This window comes from Bombyx mori, chromosome 6, assembly GCF_030269925.1.
Source record: "Bombyx mori chromosome 6, ASM3026992v2".
Lineage (NCBI taxonomy): Eukaryota > Metazoa > Arthropoda > Insecta > Lepidoptera > Bombycidae > Bombyx > Bombyx mori.
The window spans coordinates 10,433,546-10,451,640 of NC_085112.1; the positions used below are offsets into that span (position 1 = coordinate 10,433,546).

At 34.0% G+C, this 18,095-nt stretch overlaps 1 protein-coding gene across 5 annotated transcripts; it reads left to right on the plus strand.

Annotated features, from left to right (window-relative positions):
* The first annotated feature begins 1,212 nt into the window (after positions 1–1,212).
* Positions 1,213–17,729, plus strand: LOC101738798 (NADP-dependent malic enzyme). Of its 5 annotated transcripts, none has more exons than XM_062669110.1 (13): positions 1,213–1,339; positions 1,639–1,792; positions 7,259–7,417; positions 8,338–8,519; positions 9,063–9,243; positions 10,289–10,417; positions 11,171–11,353; positions 11,757–11,979; positions 14,095–14,237; positions 14,900–15,070; positions 15,973–16,096; positions 16,750–17,021; positions 17,508–17,729. In XM_062669110.1, the coding sequence occupies exons 1-12, from the start codon at positions 1,263–1,265 to the stop codon at positions 17,013–17,015; spliced, it is 1,992 nt and encodes a 663-aa protein (XP_062525094.1). In that variant the 5' UTR covers positions 1,213–1,262; the 3' UTR covers positions 17,016–17,021; positions 17,508–17,729. The 5 variants fall into 5 exon arrangements, with proteins under 5 accessions (XP_062525094.1, XP_062525096.1, XP_062525093.1 ...); XM_062669112.1 differs by having other exon boundaries at positions 8,364–8,519; XM_062669109.1 differs by lacking the exons at positions 1,213–1,339; positions 1,639–1,792 and adding exons at positions 6,163–6,301; positions 6,520–6,673.
* Positions 17,730–18,095: the final 366 nt, after the last annotated feature.

Here is an 18,095-nt window from a genome sequence, read left to right on the forward strand (position 1 = left end):
AATAAAACAAATCACACAACTTCACTCCTCGCGTTCCCGCCAAAAAGTCGGCCTAAAATGAAGAAAATACTGAGCACAGATTATACGCTAATTAATGATGATTGTTTACAAAATATTGTCGTCATTTCATGCACATTTATTAATACGCTTTAGTTTCAATTGTACCTATATGTATGTATTTATTTTTCTGCATAGTATATAAAATATGTAAGGGAACGTTTCAAAATAAATTTAAATAACTTTAATACCTTCGATTAACTTAAAAATGTACGTATGTATCAACACCCTAAATAGAAGGACCGGATAAAAAAATATATTAATTATCATTGACTAACTCGGGAGGTATCAGTAGTTAACAGTCCCAACTACTTGGCCGAGGGCAGTAAGTTCGAACATCGTGCAAACATTCGTGTGATGCACATGTTTGTTTCCTCTTTGTCTGTGTCATTAATATCTATATATTTATACTAGCGAACCTCACAGACGTTTTTAATAAATAACCTAGATACTGACTGCAGCGCCATCTGCCGGGCTGATTTGTGAATCTAAACAATCCAGGGCGCCACCCAAACTCATACAAAAAAAACATTCAAATCGGACCAGCTGTTTAGGAGGAGTTCAGTGACATAGTCACGTGCAGTAGAATAAATAAATAAGAATGATAAATAAATATAAATATAAGAAAATAAAAAATAAATAAGATAATAATAAGAAAATAAATAAATAGAATCATATTATAATATATATAAAGATATTAAAACGTATATAAACATGCATATCAGTCTCTGGTTCTCATAGTATATAGAGAATCCAAAAGTTGGAGCCAGATGGGTGTGTATAACTTGCCCCCGGCTATTACTATAAAATATATTATTGATTCTTAATCTAGGTTGTTACATAGCATATTTTTCTATTTCATGAAAACGGCGATATGTGTTTTTAATTTATTTAGGTACGTCCTTTATAAGAGGTGTTAGAAATATTTGTTATTGCCATCCGGTTGTTACTATAAACTTTTTATGAGATTCATTTTTTGCTTAGACGTTTCATAAAAGATCTAATGTGCCGGCTAGCCGGCTCTGTTCATCTTGCGTCTGTCTACAAAGAAGGATTTTCTCCTCTGAGAAAAGAACAGAGATAATGAAGAGGATATGGTCTAAATTCATGCAATAATAAAACCTTACAAAACTTATAGTTTTAATGATATTTTCGCTCATATTCAACTAGAATTATTACTGACAGAAAATGTCTCGTAGACATTTATGAAGATCTTTTATGTCGATGAAATTAATTTGGAAATGTTTACAAATACTTTTTTTAAATCATTTTTAACATTTATGTAAGTATTTTTATTCGGTTTAGTGGGAATTTTTTGTCCTATATTTAAGATGAAAAATCTATGAAAACTAAAGAGAATGGTGTTTGCAACAACATTAATGGTCACATTAACGAGCACATATACCGTGATATCAATTAAACAGATATTTACTCTTTGTTTTATTATGAAAAAAATATTGTAGCTTACTTTTGCGAACATATCACATATAATGATCAAGATGAAATACATCATCATCGTCATATTTCTGTGCTTCTTGCTTTCTTCTGGTATTTACTTTTCCATACTTTAATTATTTACAGTTTTGAAAGAACAAAGTTTAAGCGTAATATAATAAATGGTTTACAAACTAAGTATTTGGACCAGAGAAGAGATATGCATGAGATAACTGGTAACATAATTTGCCCAAATATGCTCAGAGGCATTGACCATATAAAAGATCCGCGGCTTAATAAGGTAAACTCTACAAATTAAAACCATTTATACAATTTGAGAAAACACTTATGAACGACAATAAGGCTTATAAGGAAACGGCTTTGGGAAGATCACTAAATTATTTTTAAATCCTATTATTGTTCATTATTTCATGAATTTATTACTGTTATTTTGGGTCGCGTTTACAAATATTTCGTTACGTACGTAGTAGTATTCTTTTTTGCGTGACGTCATTGAGAACTCTCCATCTACAATAATAATAAAACAAAATAAATAGCTCAGTCTATCACCTTAATAAAGGTGATGCAGTACTAAAGACAGGTACAGGATTAAGGACAGTAGCTTCAGGGTCTTCAGGTAGCATCAGTAGGTATCTGAATCTTTTTTCTTCTATTTCTAGCTACACCGGACGTCTTATCCTTTAGGCCATGACAACTTTAAATCTTAATAATATATCTGAAACTTATAATTTGACAATTTATCCATGAATGTGTCTAAACTACGCTCTTTTGACAATATTTATGAGAAAAATACTGGTGATACCAAATGATTCCGCATATTAACTCAATTTCGAATATTTTTGGAAATTGTACACTTTTAATGCGAAAAGACGAATTGTCAGTACCCAGGGAGAAAAAGTTAGACTTTCTTCCCTGTACAACGGAACAAAAACCGAACTTTGGGCGTAGGTAGGAGAAAAAATAAATTTTTGAATCTTCGACAAAATCACATTTCGTTCTGTAGGTCTTGCCTCAGTGTATCCAGAGCCTCGCGATCTACCGAAGCACGTACAAAACCAAATGTACAGCTATTATTACGAATCTGCAATGCCGGTGACCTGGGATTGGAAGCCCGAGGAGAAGTTCAACGTTAGACCCATCCAACCTGTACCGAAGAACATTTAAACCTAAACTACCAATGTATTATTATTATTCAATTTAAACATGGACACGTACAGTCGAGCAGTCAAGTACTTAATATTAAAAAAAACTGTAATATTGAATTTGAATCATTGATTTTTGTTTAATGTTCACATTTTCTGGCTTGACTGTACATTAAATATAATATAATAACATTTGACGTCTATTGTCCAATGTTTTCAGGATTATTTTATTTAAGATTGTGACTGTACTAACTTGTGCTAAGTGTACATTATCGGAGTGTTCATTACATTACCCATTTTTTAATGAAAAACAACACAAAGTATTTTTACCTCTAACGTATTATTTATGTTATTTTTTTATGATATAAGCAATGTTAATATAAGCGTTAACCCAGTTTAAGAACGCAATTAGCAAATTTTAGTAAAAATAAATAAAAAAATATTGAATTTGTAGTTTGAAGAACTTGTATGTGTGAGTAGTGTTAGAGTATGTTGTATGTTAAAGTTATTTATTAAATCTGAGTTTTGACTGTTGAAAATCACTAAAATTTATTTGCACCATTAATAATTAACTTGCGTCGATATAACAAAAATGATCCGATGAAATGTTTAGAATATTTTTATCACTCATTTTATTTTTAAGGTGTGAATGCTTTTTTTTTATTAACTTTTTCGCTTCCAATGTACCTTTCAAATACGTGATGAACAGAGAGAACAGTCTAGTCACCGCATGAAAGAAAAAAAAACTCGCATGTCATCTTAAAACCGGTATTAATCAAAACTATAAATTTTAATAAATCGTAAGAACGAAATGATAAATCGTATTTAAATACGTAGATAGATTAACATTATGAAATCGATTTGAATCTTAATCGAACAAGAGAGTTGCCAACATTAAAAAAAGTCCTCAAAACCTAGACGAAGTTTCAAACGAAAGCATGTATATATAAGACATTTTCTTAAAATAAAATAGTATATGTAAAGACGAAGATATAAATAAAAACCGCTATTTAGCTGTTTACATAACTGATCTTACTTAATATGATGAAAATTATGCAATAATTGATAATACGACTTAAGATTTGCTTTTTTTTAAGTATTTTTGAATTCAGTATTTTGTTAGTGAGACAAAAATCTTTCGCTGAGCGAAGAAAAATAATCTTAGGTAGTTAATTCATATTATTTATCACGTATCATCCGATACGGTGTGATTACGTTGCTGTGAAGATGTATATTATGAAATAATTGATTTCAACGTATTGCTTATTAAAATTATTAATTAGTATTATACATTTTTTTTTTTGTTTTTTACTCTGCCTATTTGGAATTTGTCGTCTTTTTTTCTTCTTCATAGATCTTGATTCTTTACTCTCAGGGTCGTTTACATTTCAGTAACTTTTTGTAGGTCAATTAAAGTGTTTTAATTCATCCCTTTAATGTGAGTGTAACTGCTTCTGTGTACGAGTATGCTGTACGGTTAGTTGATTGAATTGTTACGAAGAAATTATAGATGTTACTGATTAAAATGTTCGAAAGCATAAATCTTGTTTTAATTCATGTTACACCCTGAGTCTTCGGATTAGGGAGCATTTTTGCATGTACACAATATAATAAACACAATGACAGATTACTGTCGAACTTGTTTATTATATTGTGTACCTATTAAGGTATTTTCTTATGAAGTTGCCGTTTTACAATACTGGCCATTTGAAACGTAGTATATGAATGGCTGGCAATATTCTAAATTCAAATTAAACTTATTTATAAAAATAGGATTCTCCCAAATAAAAAAAAAAGGATTCTCGTTGAGAGGGACAAAAGGGTAAAAGTAGTTTTAATTTTAGTTGGTAACATGCATCGTGTTTATTATTAATCATGATTATTTCCATACTTTTTACAACTGATGTAGATGGTATAAAATAAAAAGGGAAACCGTTTTTTTTATAATCGCGTCCATTTAATTTTTTTTGAGTAGATTAACTTTATTGCATGTGACGTAATTTGGGCCTAAAATGATTTTTTTTTAAGGTGATTTTATGACCTGGTAACTAAGACCTTTAAGTCATGTCTTATTTTAATTTATATTCTTATTTTTATGAAAAATGATAATATGGGGTGAAATGAAATGAAAATGATTAATTTGAGACGTTAATCAACTGGGATGAAATTAAATGAAATGAGATGATATGGAATGAAATATAATCTTAGTAAAATGGTGGTCATTTACTAAGATTTTTTCAGTGGACTTTTTGGAGGATTCCGAGAAGTTGCGTCCAGCGGCTTTGTTTCATTTTCCCACATTTGTGCACTTTCACAGATATTAAACAGTTAATAAACCACCGTTATTACACATTTAAACCTGAAGAAACACTAAATAGACAAAATAAAACAAATCACACAACTTCACTCCTCGCGTTCCCGCCAAAAAGTCGGCCTAAAATGAAGAAAATACTGAGCACAGATTATACACTAATTAATGATGATTGTTTACAAAATATTGTCGTCATTTCATGCACATTTATTAATACGCTTTAGTTTCAATTGTACCTATATGTGTGTATTTATTTTTCTGCATAGTATATAAAATATGTAAGGGAACGTTTCAAAATAAATTTAAATAACTTTAATACCTTCGATTAACTTAAAAATGTACGTATGTATCAACACCCTAAATAGAAGGACCGGATAAAAAAATATATTAATTATCATTGACTAACTCGGGAGGTATCAGTAGTTAACAGTCCCAACTACTTGGCCGAGGGCAGTAAGTTCGAACATCGTGCAAACATTCGTGTGATGCACATGTTTGTTTCCTCTTTGTCTGTGTCATTAATATCTATATATTTATACTAGCGAACCTCACAGACGTTTTTAATAAATAACCTAGATACTGACTGCAGCGCCATCTGCCGGGCTGATTTGTGAATCTAAACAATCCAGGGCGCCACCCAAACTCATACAAAAAAAACATTCAAATCGGACCAGCTGTTTAGGAGGAGTTCAGTGACATAGTCACGTGCAGTAGAATAAATAAATAAGAATGATAAATAAATATAAATATAAGAAAATAAAAAATAAATAAGATAATAATAAGAAAATAAATAAATAGAATCATATTATAATATATATAAAGATATTAAAACGTGTATAAACATGCATATCAGTCTCTGGTTCTCATAGTATATAGAGAATCCAAAAGTTGGAGCCAGATGGGTGTGTATAACTTGCCCCCGGCTATTACTATAAAATATATTATTGATTCTTAATCTAGGTTGTTACATAGCATATTTTTCTATTTCATGAAAACGGCGATATGTGTTTTTAATTTATTTAGGTACGTCCTTTATAAGAGGTGTTAGAAATATTTGTTATTGCCATCCGGTTGTTACTATAAACTTTTTATGAGATTCATTTTTTGCTTTTCTCTTCTGAGAAAAGAACAGAGATAATGAAGAGGATATGGTCTAAATTCATGCAATAATAAAACCTTACAAAACTCATAGTTTTAATGATATTTTCGCTCATATTCAACTAGAATTATTACTGACAGAAAATGTCTCGTAGACATTTATGAAGATCTTTTATGTCGATGAAATTAATTTGGAAATGTTTACAAATACTTTTTTTAAATCATTTTTAACATTTATGTAAGTATTTTTATTTGGTTTAGTGGGAATTTTTTGTCCTACATATAAGATGAAAAATCTATGAAAACTAAAGAGAGTGGTGTTTGCAACAACATTAATGGTCACATTAAGGAGCACATATACCGTGATATCAATTAAACAGATATTTACTCTTTGTTTTATTATGAAAAAAATATTGTAGCTTTTTCCATACTTTTCCATACTTTAATTATTTACAGTTTTGAAAGAACAAAGTTTAAGCGTAATATAATAAATGGTTTACAACCTAAGTATTTGGACCAGAGAAGAAATATGCATGAGATAACTGGTAACATAATTTGCCCAAACATGCTCAGAGGCATTGACCATATAAAAGATCCGCGGCTTAATAAGGTAAACTCTACAAATTAAAACCATTTATACAATTTGAGAAAATACTTATGAACGACAATAAGGTCTATAAGGAAACGACTTTGGAAGATTACTAAAGTCCTGAGTCTATGTGGATCAAATGAATCCAATAATTATTTCTAAATCCTATCATTGTTCATTATTTCATGAATTTATTACTGTTATTTTGGGTCGCGTTTACAAATAATTCGTTACGTACGTAGTAGTTTTCTTTTTTGCGTGACGTCATTGAGAACTCTCCATATACAATAATAATAAAACAAAATAAATAACTCAGTCTATCACCTTAATAAAGGTGATGCAGTACTAAAGACAGGTACAGGATTAAGGACAGTAGCTTCAGGGCCTTCAGGTAGCATCAGTAGGTATCTGAATCTTTTTACTTCACCTTTCATAGATTCTAGGTACACCGGACGTCTTATCCTTTAGGCCACGACGACTTCAAATCTTAATAATGTATCTGAAACTTATAATTTGACAATTAATCCATGAACGTGTCATCAAATCTAAACAAATTCAACTGTAAATCAGTCAATTATAATTGAAACAAAACAACAAATTTCGCAGGGCCTAGCCTTCACGCTCGAAGAGCGCCAAGCTTTAGGTATTCACGGACTTTTGGCACCCAAATTTAAAACCCAGGAAGAACAGTTGGAGTTCTGCCAAATTTCATTCGATAGATATGACGACGATTTGAATAGATACCTTTATTTGACTGAGTTGCAAGTAAGTAGTTTTACTTTATATTTTTTTCCATTTTATGCCTGATGCTATATCTCGACAAGCATTGAGTCAGTTTACATCATAAATATCTTACTGTATCGGACAATATAGTTTTGTGATCTGAAATTTAAAACGCGACAAAAAAGTAGGTTATTGTAAGTGTATACCTACAAAGTGTCGTAAAGAAGGTGCTTATGCATGGTAAGGAAAGACCTATTACCTTTTTATTAAAAATGCGTGATTACAGGGATTGACAGGGCGGTTTGTGAGCCCGTCATTTCTTTTCCAACTAAATCGCCGGTAGCCTTTAGGGCTAATTCAGCCATCAAACCGCTAGGCGAGCTCACGGGGCTCAGCCAAAGAGCCGTGCCTTAATAAGGTTTTTGTAACATAATTTAAAATAATGGTAATGAATAAAAAACGGAAATAACAGCTAGCCAATTCTCAGACTTCACTGTGACTGTCGATGATTAATTCAAGAACTAATGTCCGCCCATTGATTGAAATCCGATCATAATCATATTAGTTGGCTTCACTTTTGAAAAAAAAACATTAACTTAAATAGTGACATCAAAAATGGAAATCGGTTGATAAACAGGGAAGGAAACGATGGTTAGGCTAATTATAATTACTTTTACGGCTTAATCTCGACTTTAAGATTAGCGTAAATATAGTTTTGATTAGATTTGCGACTCGCGGAAACCGCAGAAAATACTGTACGTTTCATCTTTCAACATACGATCACTTGATGAGCTTGAGGAGCTGATGATACTCTGATGGTATTTATTTTATCAGACTATTCATTTAAATGCGTACAAAAGGAACCATTCCTTACGATCGAATGAATCATCTGTAGAAGACGAACGGACCAACGCATTTTATTATTTTTTATTATTAGATAAATCGATATGTCCGATTTTCAGGATAGGAATGAAAAACTATTTTTCAGTTTACTTGATTGTGACATAGAAAAATTCATGCCTATTGTGTACACGCCTACGGTTGGATTGGCGTGCCAGAAATTTGGTCTCGTTTACAGGAGACCGAGAGGATTATATATCACTATTCATGATAAAGGACACATATTTGATATTTTGAAGAACTGGTAAGGTTTTTTTTCGCGACTACCGAATCTCTGTATTTGTTTTGTGTTCTTTGAAAGATATTCTAAAGGTTTACCTTATGTTTAGATATTGAACTGAAAATTCGGAAAATCATTTCTTTAATGCCTTATGCCTATGTGCCTTACCATATACAAAAAACAAATAGTAGTAATAGTTGTTATTGTAGTAAACAAAAAGTTGTTGTTGTGTAATCAGGCAGATGTCAACGAAGAATCTGAAAGAAATAGTGATACAGTTTCAAAGAAATTAGATTAAATCAAGCTGCAAACTTTGAGATGATGAGTAGATGTTGATAGTTTGTAGTAGTAGATAGTTTGGGTAGATGTCTATGGGCTTCAGTAACCACTTAACATCAGGTGGGCTGTGAGCTCGTCCACCGATCTAAGCAATAAAAAAAAGATGATGATTTAAGAATTGCTGGATACAATGCGTTTAGATTGTGTTGAATTTTAACAATGACTTTACTTCCGAATACATGTACGTGTAGGCTACTTAATATGTCAAACGGATTGGAAACTTTGTAGGCCAGAGCATGCTGTCCGCGCAATAGTTTTTACAGACGGCGAGAGAATATTAGGTTTGGGCGATTTGGGCGCTTATGGTATGGGCATACCTGTTGGCAAACTGGCCCTTTATACGGCGCTGGCTGGGATAAAACCACACCAATGCTTGCCTATAACATTAGACGTGGGAACTGAAAATGAGGTGTGTACGTATTTTTACTGCGTGTCATATATAACCACAAGAAAATGTCTGTATGCATAGACAGTTTTAAGACCCGGGTCTCTATATTTTTAAGGGAGATTGAAACTTTAAAAATCCTTCTCCGTATTTAGTAATAGTGTACATTAGCAACGCAGTTAACCCGTTTAGACAGTTTTGTGATGCATCTTTGTGGTCTGACTCAGTGATGTAGTAGTTAGTATTCCTGATTTCTGGGCTGAGGGTCGTGGGTTCAATTCCCGCATCGGACAAACATTTGTGTGATGAATAGGTTTGCCTCTTTAAATGCTTTATATTTTCTATAAGGTATATATTTTAAACGTATAGAAGTATTTGGTTCTTATAGTACAGAAAATCGTCGTTTAGAGTCAGATGATCGTATTGGACCGATTGTTGTAATAATATTATCATTATCAATAATAAATATACAATAACAGGCTTAGATGAGCTAATGAACTAACGACCTATATTAAGTGATTATCGAATGCTTAAGAAATCATTAAAGTCGTCATCTACCTCAATTCATAGGTTGAAGTTCTAATAATATTATAGTATAGTGGCTGTCGCGTCCAGTGGCGTATTTCTAAATTGAGCGCTCTGGGCCCATAAAACTTGCTGCCCTATAAAAAATTAATGGATTAAAAAAACTTTAAGGCAAAATATGAAAGACGGTATGTGAGAAGGAGGCGTTCTAAAAAGACTAGGATGGATTGTGTGAAAGAGAATATGCGAGAGAAACGTGTAAGGGCAGCTGAGATGGCGTATGATGATGATCAAATGGAAAATAATGCGCAAACCTACATAGTGGGGTAAAGGCAAGAAGAAGAAATAGGCTACTTGGTAATACTCGGACGGTTCAACAATACGCTCTCTCCCAAAAACAGACAGCATTAAATGGTCCCTCAGCAATTTTTTATATAGAAGATGCAAATACTATGTTATGGTTTTAAAACTGTAAACTATTTCTCCTAAAATGTTAGGGAACTTGTTGGATTATAGTAAGAAAATAATATTAAAAATATTACAGACATTATTAGAGGATCCTATTTACATTGGACTACGACAGAAACGAGTGCGAGGACCCGCATACGACGAATTCATTGATGAATTTATGGCGGCTTGTATTAATCGATTTGGAACAGAGGTTCTGTTGCAGGTATGTTAGTAACATATTGTTACGCGCTGGAGTTCGGGATAAATAAAAATTCTACTTAAGTATAAATTATAACTGTATTTAACATTTAGAACACTCACAGAACAGTTTACAACTCGTAGTTCACTTCTTCCGCTTCGGTTCAGGTTTTTTATTTTTTTTATTGCTTAGATGGGTGAACGAGCTCACAGTCCACCTGGTGTTAAGTGGTACTGGAGCCCATAGACATCTACAACGTAAATGCGCCACCCACCTCGAGATATAAGTTCTAAGGTCTCAAGTATTGTTACAACGGCCGCCCCACCCTTCAAGCCGAAAGGCATTACGACGTCTTATCCTTTGGGCCACGACGACTTCAAGGTGATCCTTTCACTGTTTCACTTCGATTACTAACTCCTTTCGCGACGTCCCTGCAACACCTTTATAATCGATACGACATCCCTAGAATTATCGAGAACATTTCTCATAAGTCGAGTATTATCGATATGCGTTTATGACATTTGACAATAGATGGCGTTGGACTTCTCGAGCGTTCTGGAGTTTACTAGTGCTTTTGATATTCGTTTCTGCTATTCGACGATAGATGGCGTTGCGCTTACCGGCGTACAATAACATTTTTTTAATTAAAAAATAAATTTGAAATTCAGTCTTCATGTCTCAAGATACCTCTGAGAGTACCAAAGCAACAAAACAAAAATTCGTTTTTTCATATGTTCGTTTGTTGAAATTTCTAGAATTTTTTAATTTTCGTTTTAGTTTGAAGACTTTGCGTTACCAAACGCCGGTCGTCTTTTGAATAAGTACAGGGAACATTACTGCACGTTCAATGATGATGTTCAAGGAACCGCCGGTGTTGCTGTGGCCGGTATGATGGCGGCCACTAGAATCACGAAGCGGAAACTCAAAGAAAACACATATTTGTTTTTCGGTGCCGGTTCTGTAAGTGTTTTTAATGTGTGCGACTTTATGATATGCAATTCTATGAACTTGTATATATTATGAAAAAATAATATGGTACTTAAAAATATAGGAGTATTTTCAAATGATAAAACCGCGATTCTATCATTAATTGTTCTTTGATTTTATTAATTTCACGAAGACAACGCAATGTTCGATAAGTTTAACGGTAGACAGCGGCTTGACTCTGTCCCTGGCATTGCTGAAGTCCATGGGCGACGGTAACCACTCATCATCTGCTCGTCTGCCTACAAGGGCAATTAAAAAAAATAAGTTTGCCAATTTTACATTAGGGGAATAAAATATGTAACTTAATTAATTGAAGTTTCTTTTAGCATTTCATTCAGTTCTGTGTGATTTGTACCTGATCATTTATTTAATGTAGGCAGCTACGGGAATTGCTACTTTGACTGTCCAAGCAATGGTAGAAGAAGGCTTATCAAAAAAGGAGGCATTATCTAAAATATTTATGTTCGATATCAATGGTTTATTGTCCAAAAGCCGACCTGAAGGTGTACCTGATTATGCGAAGGCATTCGGAAAGGATGTTAAGCCGGAGAGGAATCTGGAACAAGTCATTAAGAATATCAAAGCAACTTGTATTGTTGGTAGGTTGTTATATTATACTGATAAACACAATGTCTGAATTTGACCTTTCGTTTTCTTCACTAATTGTGAATGGTCAAGGTTAATTAATTATTTGTTATACCTACGGTAGGCTACCAAGAGCCGATTTCTATAATAATATGTTTCTGTATGTATATTGTTCACAAACAGGCTCTCAACCACATCATGTAGCTATGCACATTCTGATCAAATGTGCGATCGAAACCTTACACACTACGAACCGGCTTGGTTCTGAGTCGTTTAGCTATAGTAAATAGTTACATTATATATATAACTAGTCAGGTCATAAGTATTGTCACACAGTAAAAACTTTTCTTTTAGAATGCTGGCCACAAAAAAGTTTATTGAATTCGAATTTCGTTCATGAAAATAAAAATGTATACTTTTAGAATTTTTACTCATTTTTAAATATGGAGTGGACGCTTAAAGAAGACTGTGTTGCAGTTATTGCGTTGCATCGTTGCGGTTACACGCCAATTCAAATTTTTAACATACTGAAAAGTTTTAATATAACCAAAAGATTCGTTTACCGTACCATCAAATGGTACAATGAAGACTCTAGTGTAGATGACAGGTCAAGAAGTGGTCGCCCTCAGTCTGTTAGGACTCCAGCAGTGATAAAAGCTGTGAAGGCGCGAATTCAAAGAAATCCCAAACGTAAGCAGAAACTGTTGGCCCTTCAGATGGGGTTAAGCAGAACCACGGTGAAAAGGGTGTTAAATGAAGACTTAGGGCTTCGGGCATATCGAAGGAAAACAGGACATCGTTTGAATGCTCGTCTAATGGACCTGAGACTGAAGAGATGCCGCGCTTTGTTGAAGCGGTACGCGGGAAAAAAATATCGGGAAATTCTTTTTACGGAGGAAAAAATTTTTACCGTAGAAGAGAGCTACAACAAACAAAATGATAAGGTGTACGCACACAATAGTGAAGAAGCGAGCAACCGTATTCCGCGTGTCCAACGAGGTCATTTTCCATCCTCGCTCATGGTATGGTTGGGAGTTTCTTATTGGGGCTTAACAGAGGTACATTTTTGTGAGAAAGGTGTAAAAACGAATGCAATTATGTATCAAAATACAGTCCTGACGAACCTTGTGGAACCTGTTTCTCATACCATGTTCAATAACAGGCACTGGGTATTCCAACAAGATTCGGCGCCAGCTCATAGAGCGAAGAGCAGACAAGACTGGCTGGCGGCGCGTGAAATCGACTTCATCCGGCACGAAGACTGGCCCTCCTCCAGTCCAGATTTGAATCCGTTAGATTAGAAGATATGGCAACACTTGGAGGAAAAGGCGTGCTCAAAGCCTCATCCCAATTTGGAGTCACTCAAGACATCCTTGATTAAGGCAGCCGCCGATATTGACATGGACCTCGTTCGTGCTGCGATAGACGACTGGCCGCGCAGATTGAAGGCCTGTATTCAAAATCACTGAGGTCATTTTGAATAAACTTTAGTGTCATAAGAATCTATGTTTGATAAGTTCATTTCGGTATATGAATGGTTACATAATGAATAAACTTGTTTCAATTATTTTACATTAAACATGTGACAGAATTTATGACCTGACTAGGTATATATAGTATATACCTTAAACGTCGATTGCACACCATTGCTGCACCTCCATCGAAGCCGGGTTCATCAGTACTAACTCGAACTGTGTTCAAATGCCTTGTTTCCAGTGTATGCAGTTCTGCATTCACTTGGATTTCCTCTAGCATTGCTAAAATCAAAATGACAATCAATTATGACTAGTTATTCCCATTCCTGCGGACAGAATCGAAAGCAGTCGACGTCGCCCAAAACACGCCAATCTCCCGATCTACTAACGGTGCTTTAAGGTACCCCAAAGGCCGGTCATCGTCCTCGTCGAACCCGTCGCTTGCGACGAAGGGCTCGACGAGTAAATTAACCCACAGAGACAGCCCACTGAGTTTCTCGCCGGATTTTCTCGCAGTCTGCTTTTAAAGAGAAAAACCTTGCCTACGTTGGTACCATGATTAAATGAAAAAACCTAACTTTTAGTGTATTTTATGCCTTTGTATCAATTGAAATATTTGAATTTTTTCACTGTGATCATCTCAATCCAATATAGGAACTTCAACAGTGGGTGGTGCTTTTACACCGGCAGTTTTGAAGCGAATGGCAAGTAATAGCGAGAGACCAATCATATTCGCTCTCTCTAACCCTACGAGTAAAGCCGAATGTACTGCACAAGCAGCCTACGATAATACGGAAGTATGTTATTCTAATATAATGTTAACTACATATTTTTCTAATTTAGCAAATAATAATCCGGGCTTCCGTAAAATGTCGCCTCTTAACCTGGAAGAATATAACGAAATTTTTAACACTATGTTAATAATCATTAAGCCATTGTATTATAATATAATAATGATACTAAATCGTAATGTCAAGTTTATATTTTACTAGCTGTATCCGTTCGCTTCGCTGGGCATTTAAAATTAACTTTATTATTCTCACCCCCACAAAGATTCTCATCATTAACGCCCCCGCGACTGGTGTAGGGAGTCCAACACTCATATAAATATTAGCCTATCCATTAAGTACATGTTTTTCTACATGGATACCAAGTTTCAAGTCAATCGGATGCATGGTACAGTAGTTATAACGGAACATCTGTAAAAACCACTGTAGATTTATTAAGTATGTTAGTATAGACTAAACTGGACACCGAAGGAAGCGTGTCAATCAAATACATTATAAATTTTGTTAAAGTTTCTTGTAATGTTGTCTATTAATACTTGAATAGAAAGATATGACACCTTTTGGGGAACCCTAGATTTTAGTACCCATGCAAATTGACGTAAAATTTATTTTTATTTTAATTCATTCTTAAGGAATAAATTTCCAAAATACAGCAGATTTTCTATCTTTAGGGACGTTGTGTATTCGCGTCAGGTTCTCCTTTCCCCATCGTCAAATATAACGGTAAAGAATATACAACTGGACAGGGTAACAACGCGTATATATTCCCAGGAATTGCACTTGGCGTCATAACTAGTGGTGCTCATACGATACCGGATTTGCTTTTCTTGAAAGCTGCACGGGTAATGTATCTTTTAAATATTAATTAAAAATTGTAGATGAGGATGAAATAAATTTGCCTGATATACTTTTTCAATGAACAGATTTCAATATACCTAGTCTTGCCATAAATACTGAGTGAGACAAAGGAAAAAAACATTTCTATTGCTAATAACATTTCTTATTTTTACAATGTGTTAGTTTAATACATAAATATAAAACAATTTCCATGGGAAAAAATTTCATTGCATTTGTATTGCAGCCAATGGATACCACTTCGAATAAACTTTTTATACTTTAAATTGTTTCATATTTATGTATTAAACTAACACACTGTAAAAGTAATAAATGTTATTTGCAATAGATTTTATTTTTATTTTTAATTGTAACAGTATTTATGGCCAGACTACCTTAGAACTTATATCTCGAGGTGGGTGGCGCATTTACGTTGCAGATATCTATGCAATAGATTTTTTTTATTTTTTATTGTAACAGTATTTATGGCCAGACTAAGTATATGCGTTTGCTCTAAACACACGATAACTTAAATTTGCTAGGTTACGTTGAACATTCTTAGAGCGGGCTAAACAAATCGTTATTCAGAACTCGGTTTTCAGTTATTCCGGTTCTACAAACAATGTTTTTAATAGGCCGGAAATATCGATTCAGAATTAACACCATTTCCACCAAACATATCTACAAATTTTAACTAAAATGACATTCGAAGCTTAATAATTTATTCTTTCATAATTTTCGTTTTGTTAACCCTAGATAAGAAATATACATCTTGTATTTAATTGTAAAGGTATCAAAAAGGCACCATTTGGTAGAAAAAATATTTGGAGACAAGAAATTTTAGTAGAAAAAGTGTTCAAGTATACAATTTATAAATATCGTAGAATAATCTAGAAACTTCAAACTTTAGGCGTTGGCAGAATCAGTAAGCGAGAAAGACTTGGAAATGGGACGCATTTATCCACCTTTAAAAGATATTAAAGCTGTTTCGATTAGTATTGCCGTTGAACTTGCAAAGTTTACATACAGCACAGGCAAGTTTATATTGTTTTTTAATCGTTTTCTTTTTTTTTTATTAAAAATTCATTGTTTAACTGATGTTACAAAACGTTTCATTGAAGTCGTGGTGGCCTAAAGGATAAAACGTCCGGTGCATTCGTACTTTGGTATGCAATGATGTTCGAATCCCGCAGGCGGGTACCAATTTTTCTAAAGAAATACGTACTCAACAAATATTCACGTTTAACTTCCACGGTGAAGGAATAACATCGTGTAATGAAAATCAAACTCGCAAAATTATAATTTGCGTAATTACCTACCTACCGTGGTAAGACCTCTTGTGAGTCCGCACGGGTAGGTACCGTCACCCTGCCTATTTCTGCCGTGAAGCAGTAATGCGTTTCGGTTTGAAGGGTGGGGCAGCCGTTGTAACGATACTGATACCTCAGAACTCATATCTCAAGGTGTGTGGTGGTATTTACATTGTAGATGTCTATGGGCTCCAGCAACCACTTAACACCAGGTGGGCTGTGAACTCGTCCACATATTTAAGCAATAAAAAATAAATACATTTCACCTATGAACTGAATGAGTTAAAATAAAATGTATCATGACTGATATCGCATGTGATTCTCATTGTTATTATTATTATTATTGAGACGGCTTTATTACGATGTGTATATTACAGGTTTAGCTACAGCTTTGCCTGAACCGAAGGACTTCAAAGCATACATTGAACAGCACTTGTATACGTTGAAGTATGCCAGTTACTTGCCCACATTCTACAAATATCCTAAAGGATCTGAACATAAAATGAAATCTATAAGAGAAGCTTATAAATCAGTCGTGTGGGTGTTTATGAATTTTTCACGATTTCTTTTGGAATATGCCGATTTTATGATTTTATCTTATAATAGCAAAGTAACAATTCGTTTCAATATCCAATCCATTTGATGTATTGTAAGTTCACGGGATTTTGTGTTTTTTTTTCATTAGTGAATATATGGGCGAATGAGCTCAAATCCCACCTGGTGTGTTGAGTTGTTACCGGAACCTGTAGAGATCACAACGTGAAAGCTGCCTTTCGCCCTGGGACATAAGGTTGAAGTTTGAAATGGATTTTATAGCGGCTGTCCCACCTTTAGTTTCGAACGCATGACTGCTCCGCAGCATAAATAGACAGGTTTATTGTATTTCCCCGTGCGGGCCTACAAATCGCCCTACCAATAGTAAACACCAGTAGGCGATTTCTGCCCGTTGGGATAATATTCAGAGGATGCTGCTGCCTATTTTCCGGCGAATCCCTTAGACATCGTTTTTAGTTATAAAAAACTTGTGTTTAAATATGTTGAAAATATACATAAAGTCGCGATGAAAAAGTCATGTTTTAGTGTAATTGCTTTTTTTCTTTCTTTTCAAATCTTAATACTTAAAATTTCTTTTTAGAGCGCCAAAACAGCCAATCGGTACGAAATGATTTTCAATCTACGAATTTGTAATAAAATCTAAGAAATAAACGTTCTATTGATCTAACAATATTTTATCAAGTTCCTTTGCGATAGTTCGAAAGAAATGGAGCCAGCAGGTTTCGGGTGCCGCCATGTGATTTATGAATTTTGATGAAATTTATTGACAATCATATTTTTTAATAAAAGTTAATTTATCAAACTTTTGTTTAGTATTTTTCTATGAATAGTTACTTAATTTATCGTTTTAAGAAGGGATTTCTCTATCGGCTTATCAAGTCTCTTAGCCACAAACAAGGACCCGTATTCACTAGAGGTTTACTGGTGGTTAGATGTCTTGTGTGGTGTGAATGGGTAGATAACACCAAATCACCTATTTCTGCCATAAAGTATACGTTTCGGTTTGAAGGAGGGGGCAGCCGTGGTACTATAAAACATTCGAACTCATGTCTCAAAGTGGGTGTCGGCATTTACGTTGCCTATGTCTATGGGCTCCGGTAATTACTTACACCAGGTGAGCTCGTCCACCCATTTAAGCAATTTTTACAAGCGGCGTCGCATTAGTTAA

Coding starts and splice junctions, on each gene's coding strand:
- LOC101738798 (XM_062669110.1), top strand. CDS start 1,263: ATGAAGATCTTTTATGTCGATGAAATTAATTTGGAAATGTTTACAAAT. Junction 1,793..7,258: donor AAGATCCGCGGCTTAATAAG/GTAAACTCTACA, acceptor CAAATTTCGCAG/GGCCTAGCCTTCACGCTCGA. Junction 9,244..10,288: donor ACGTGGGAACTGAAAATGAG/GTGTGTACGTAT, acceptor AAAATATTACAG/ACATTATTAGAGGATCCTAT.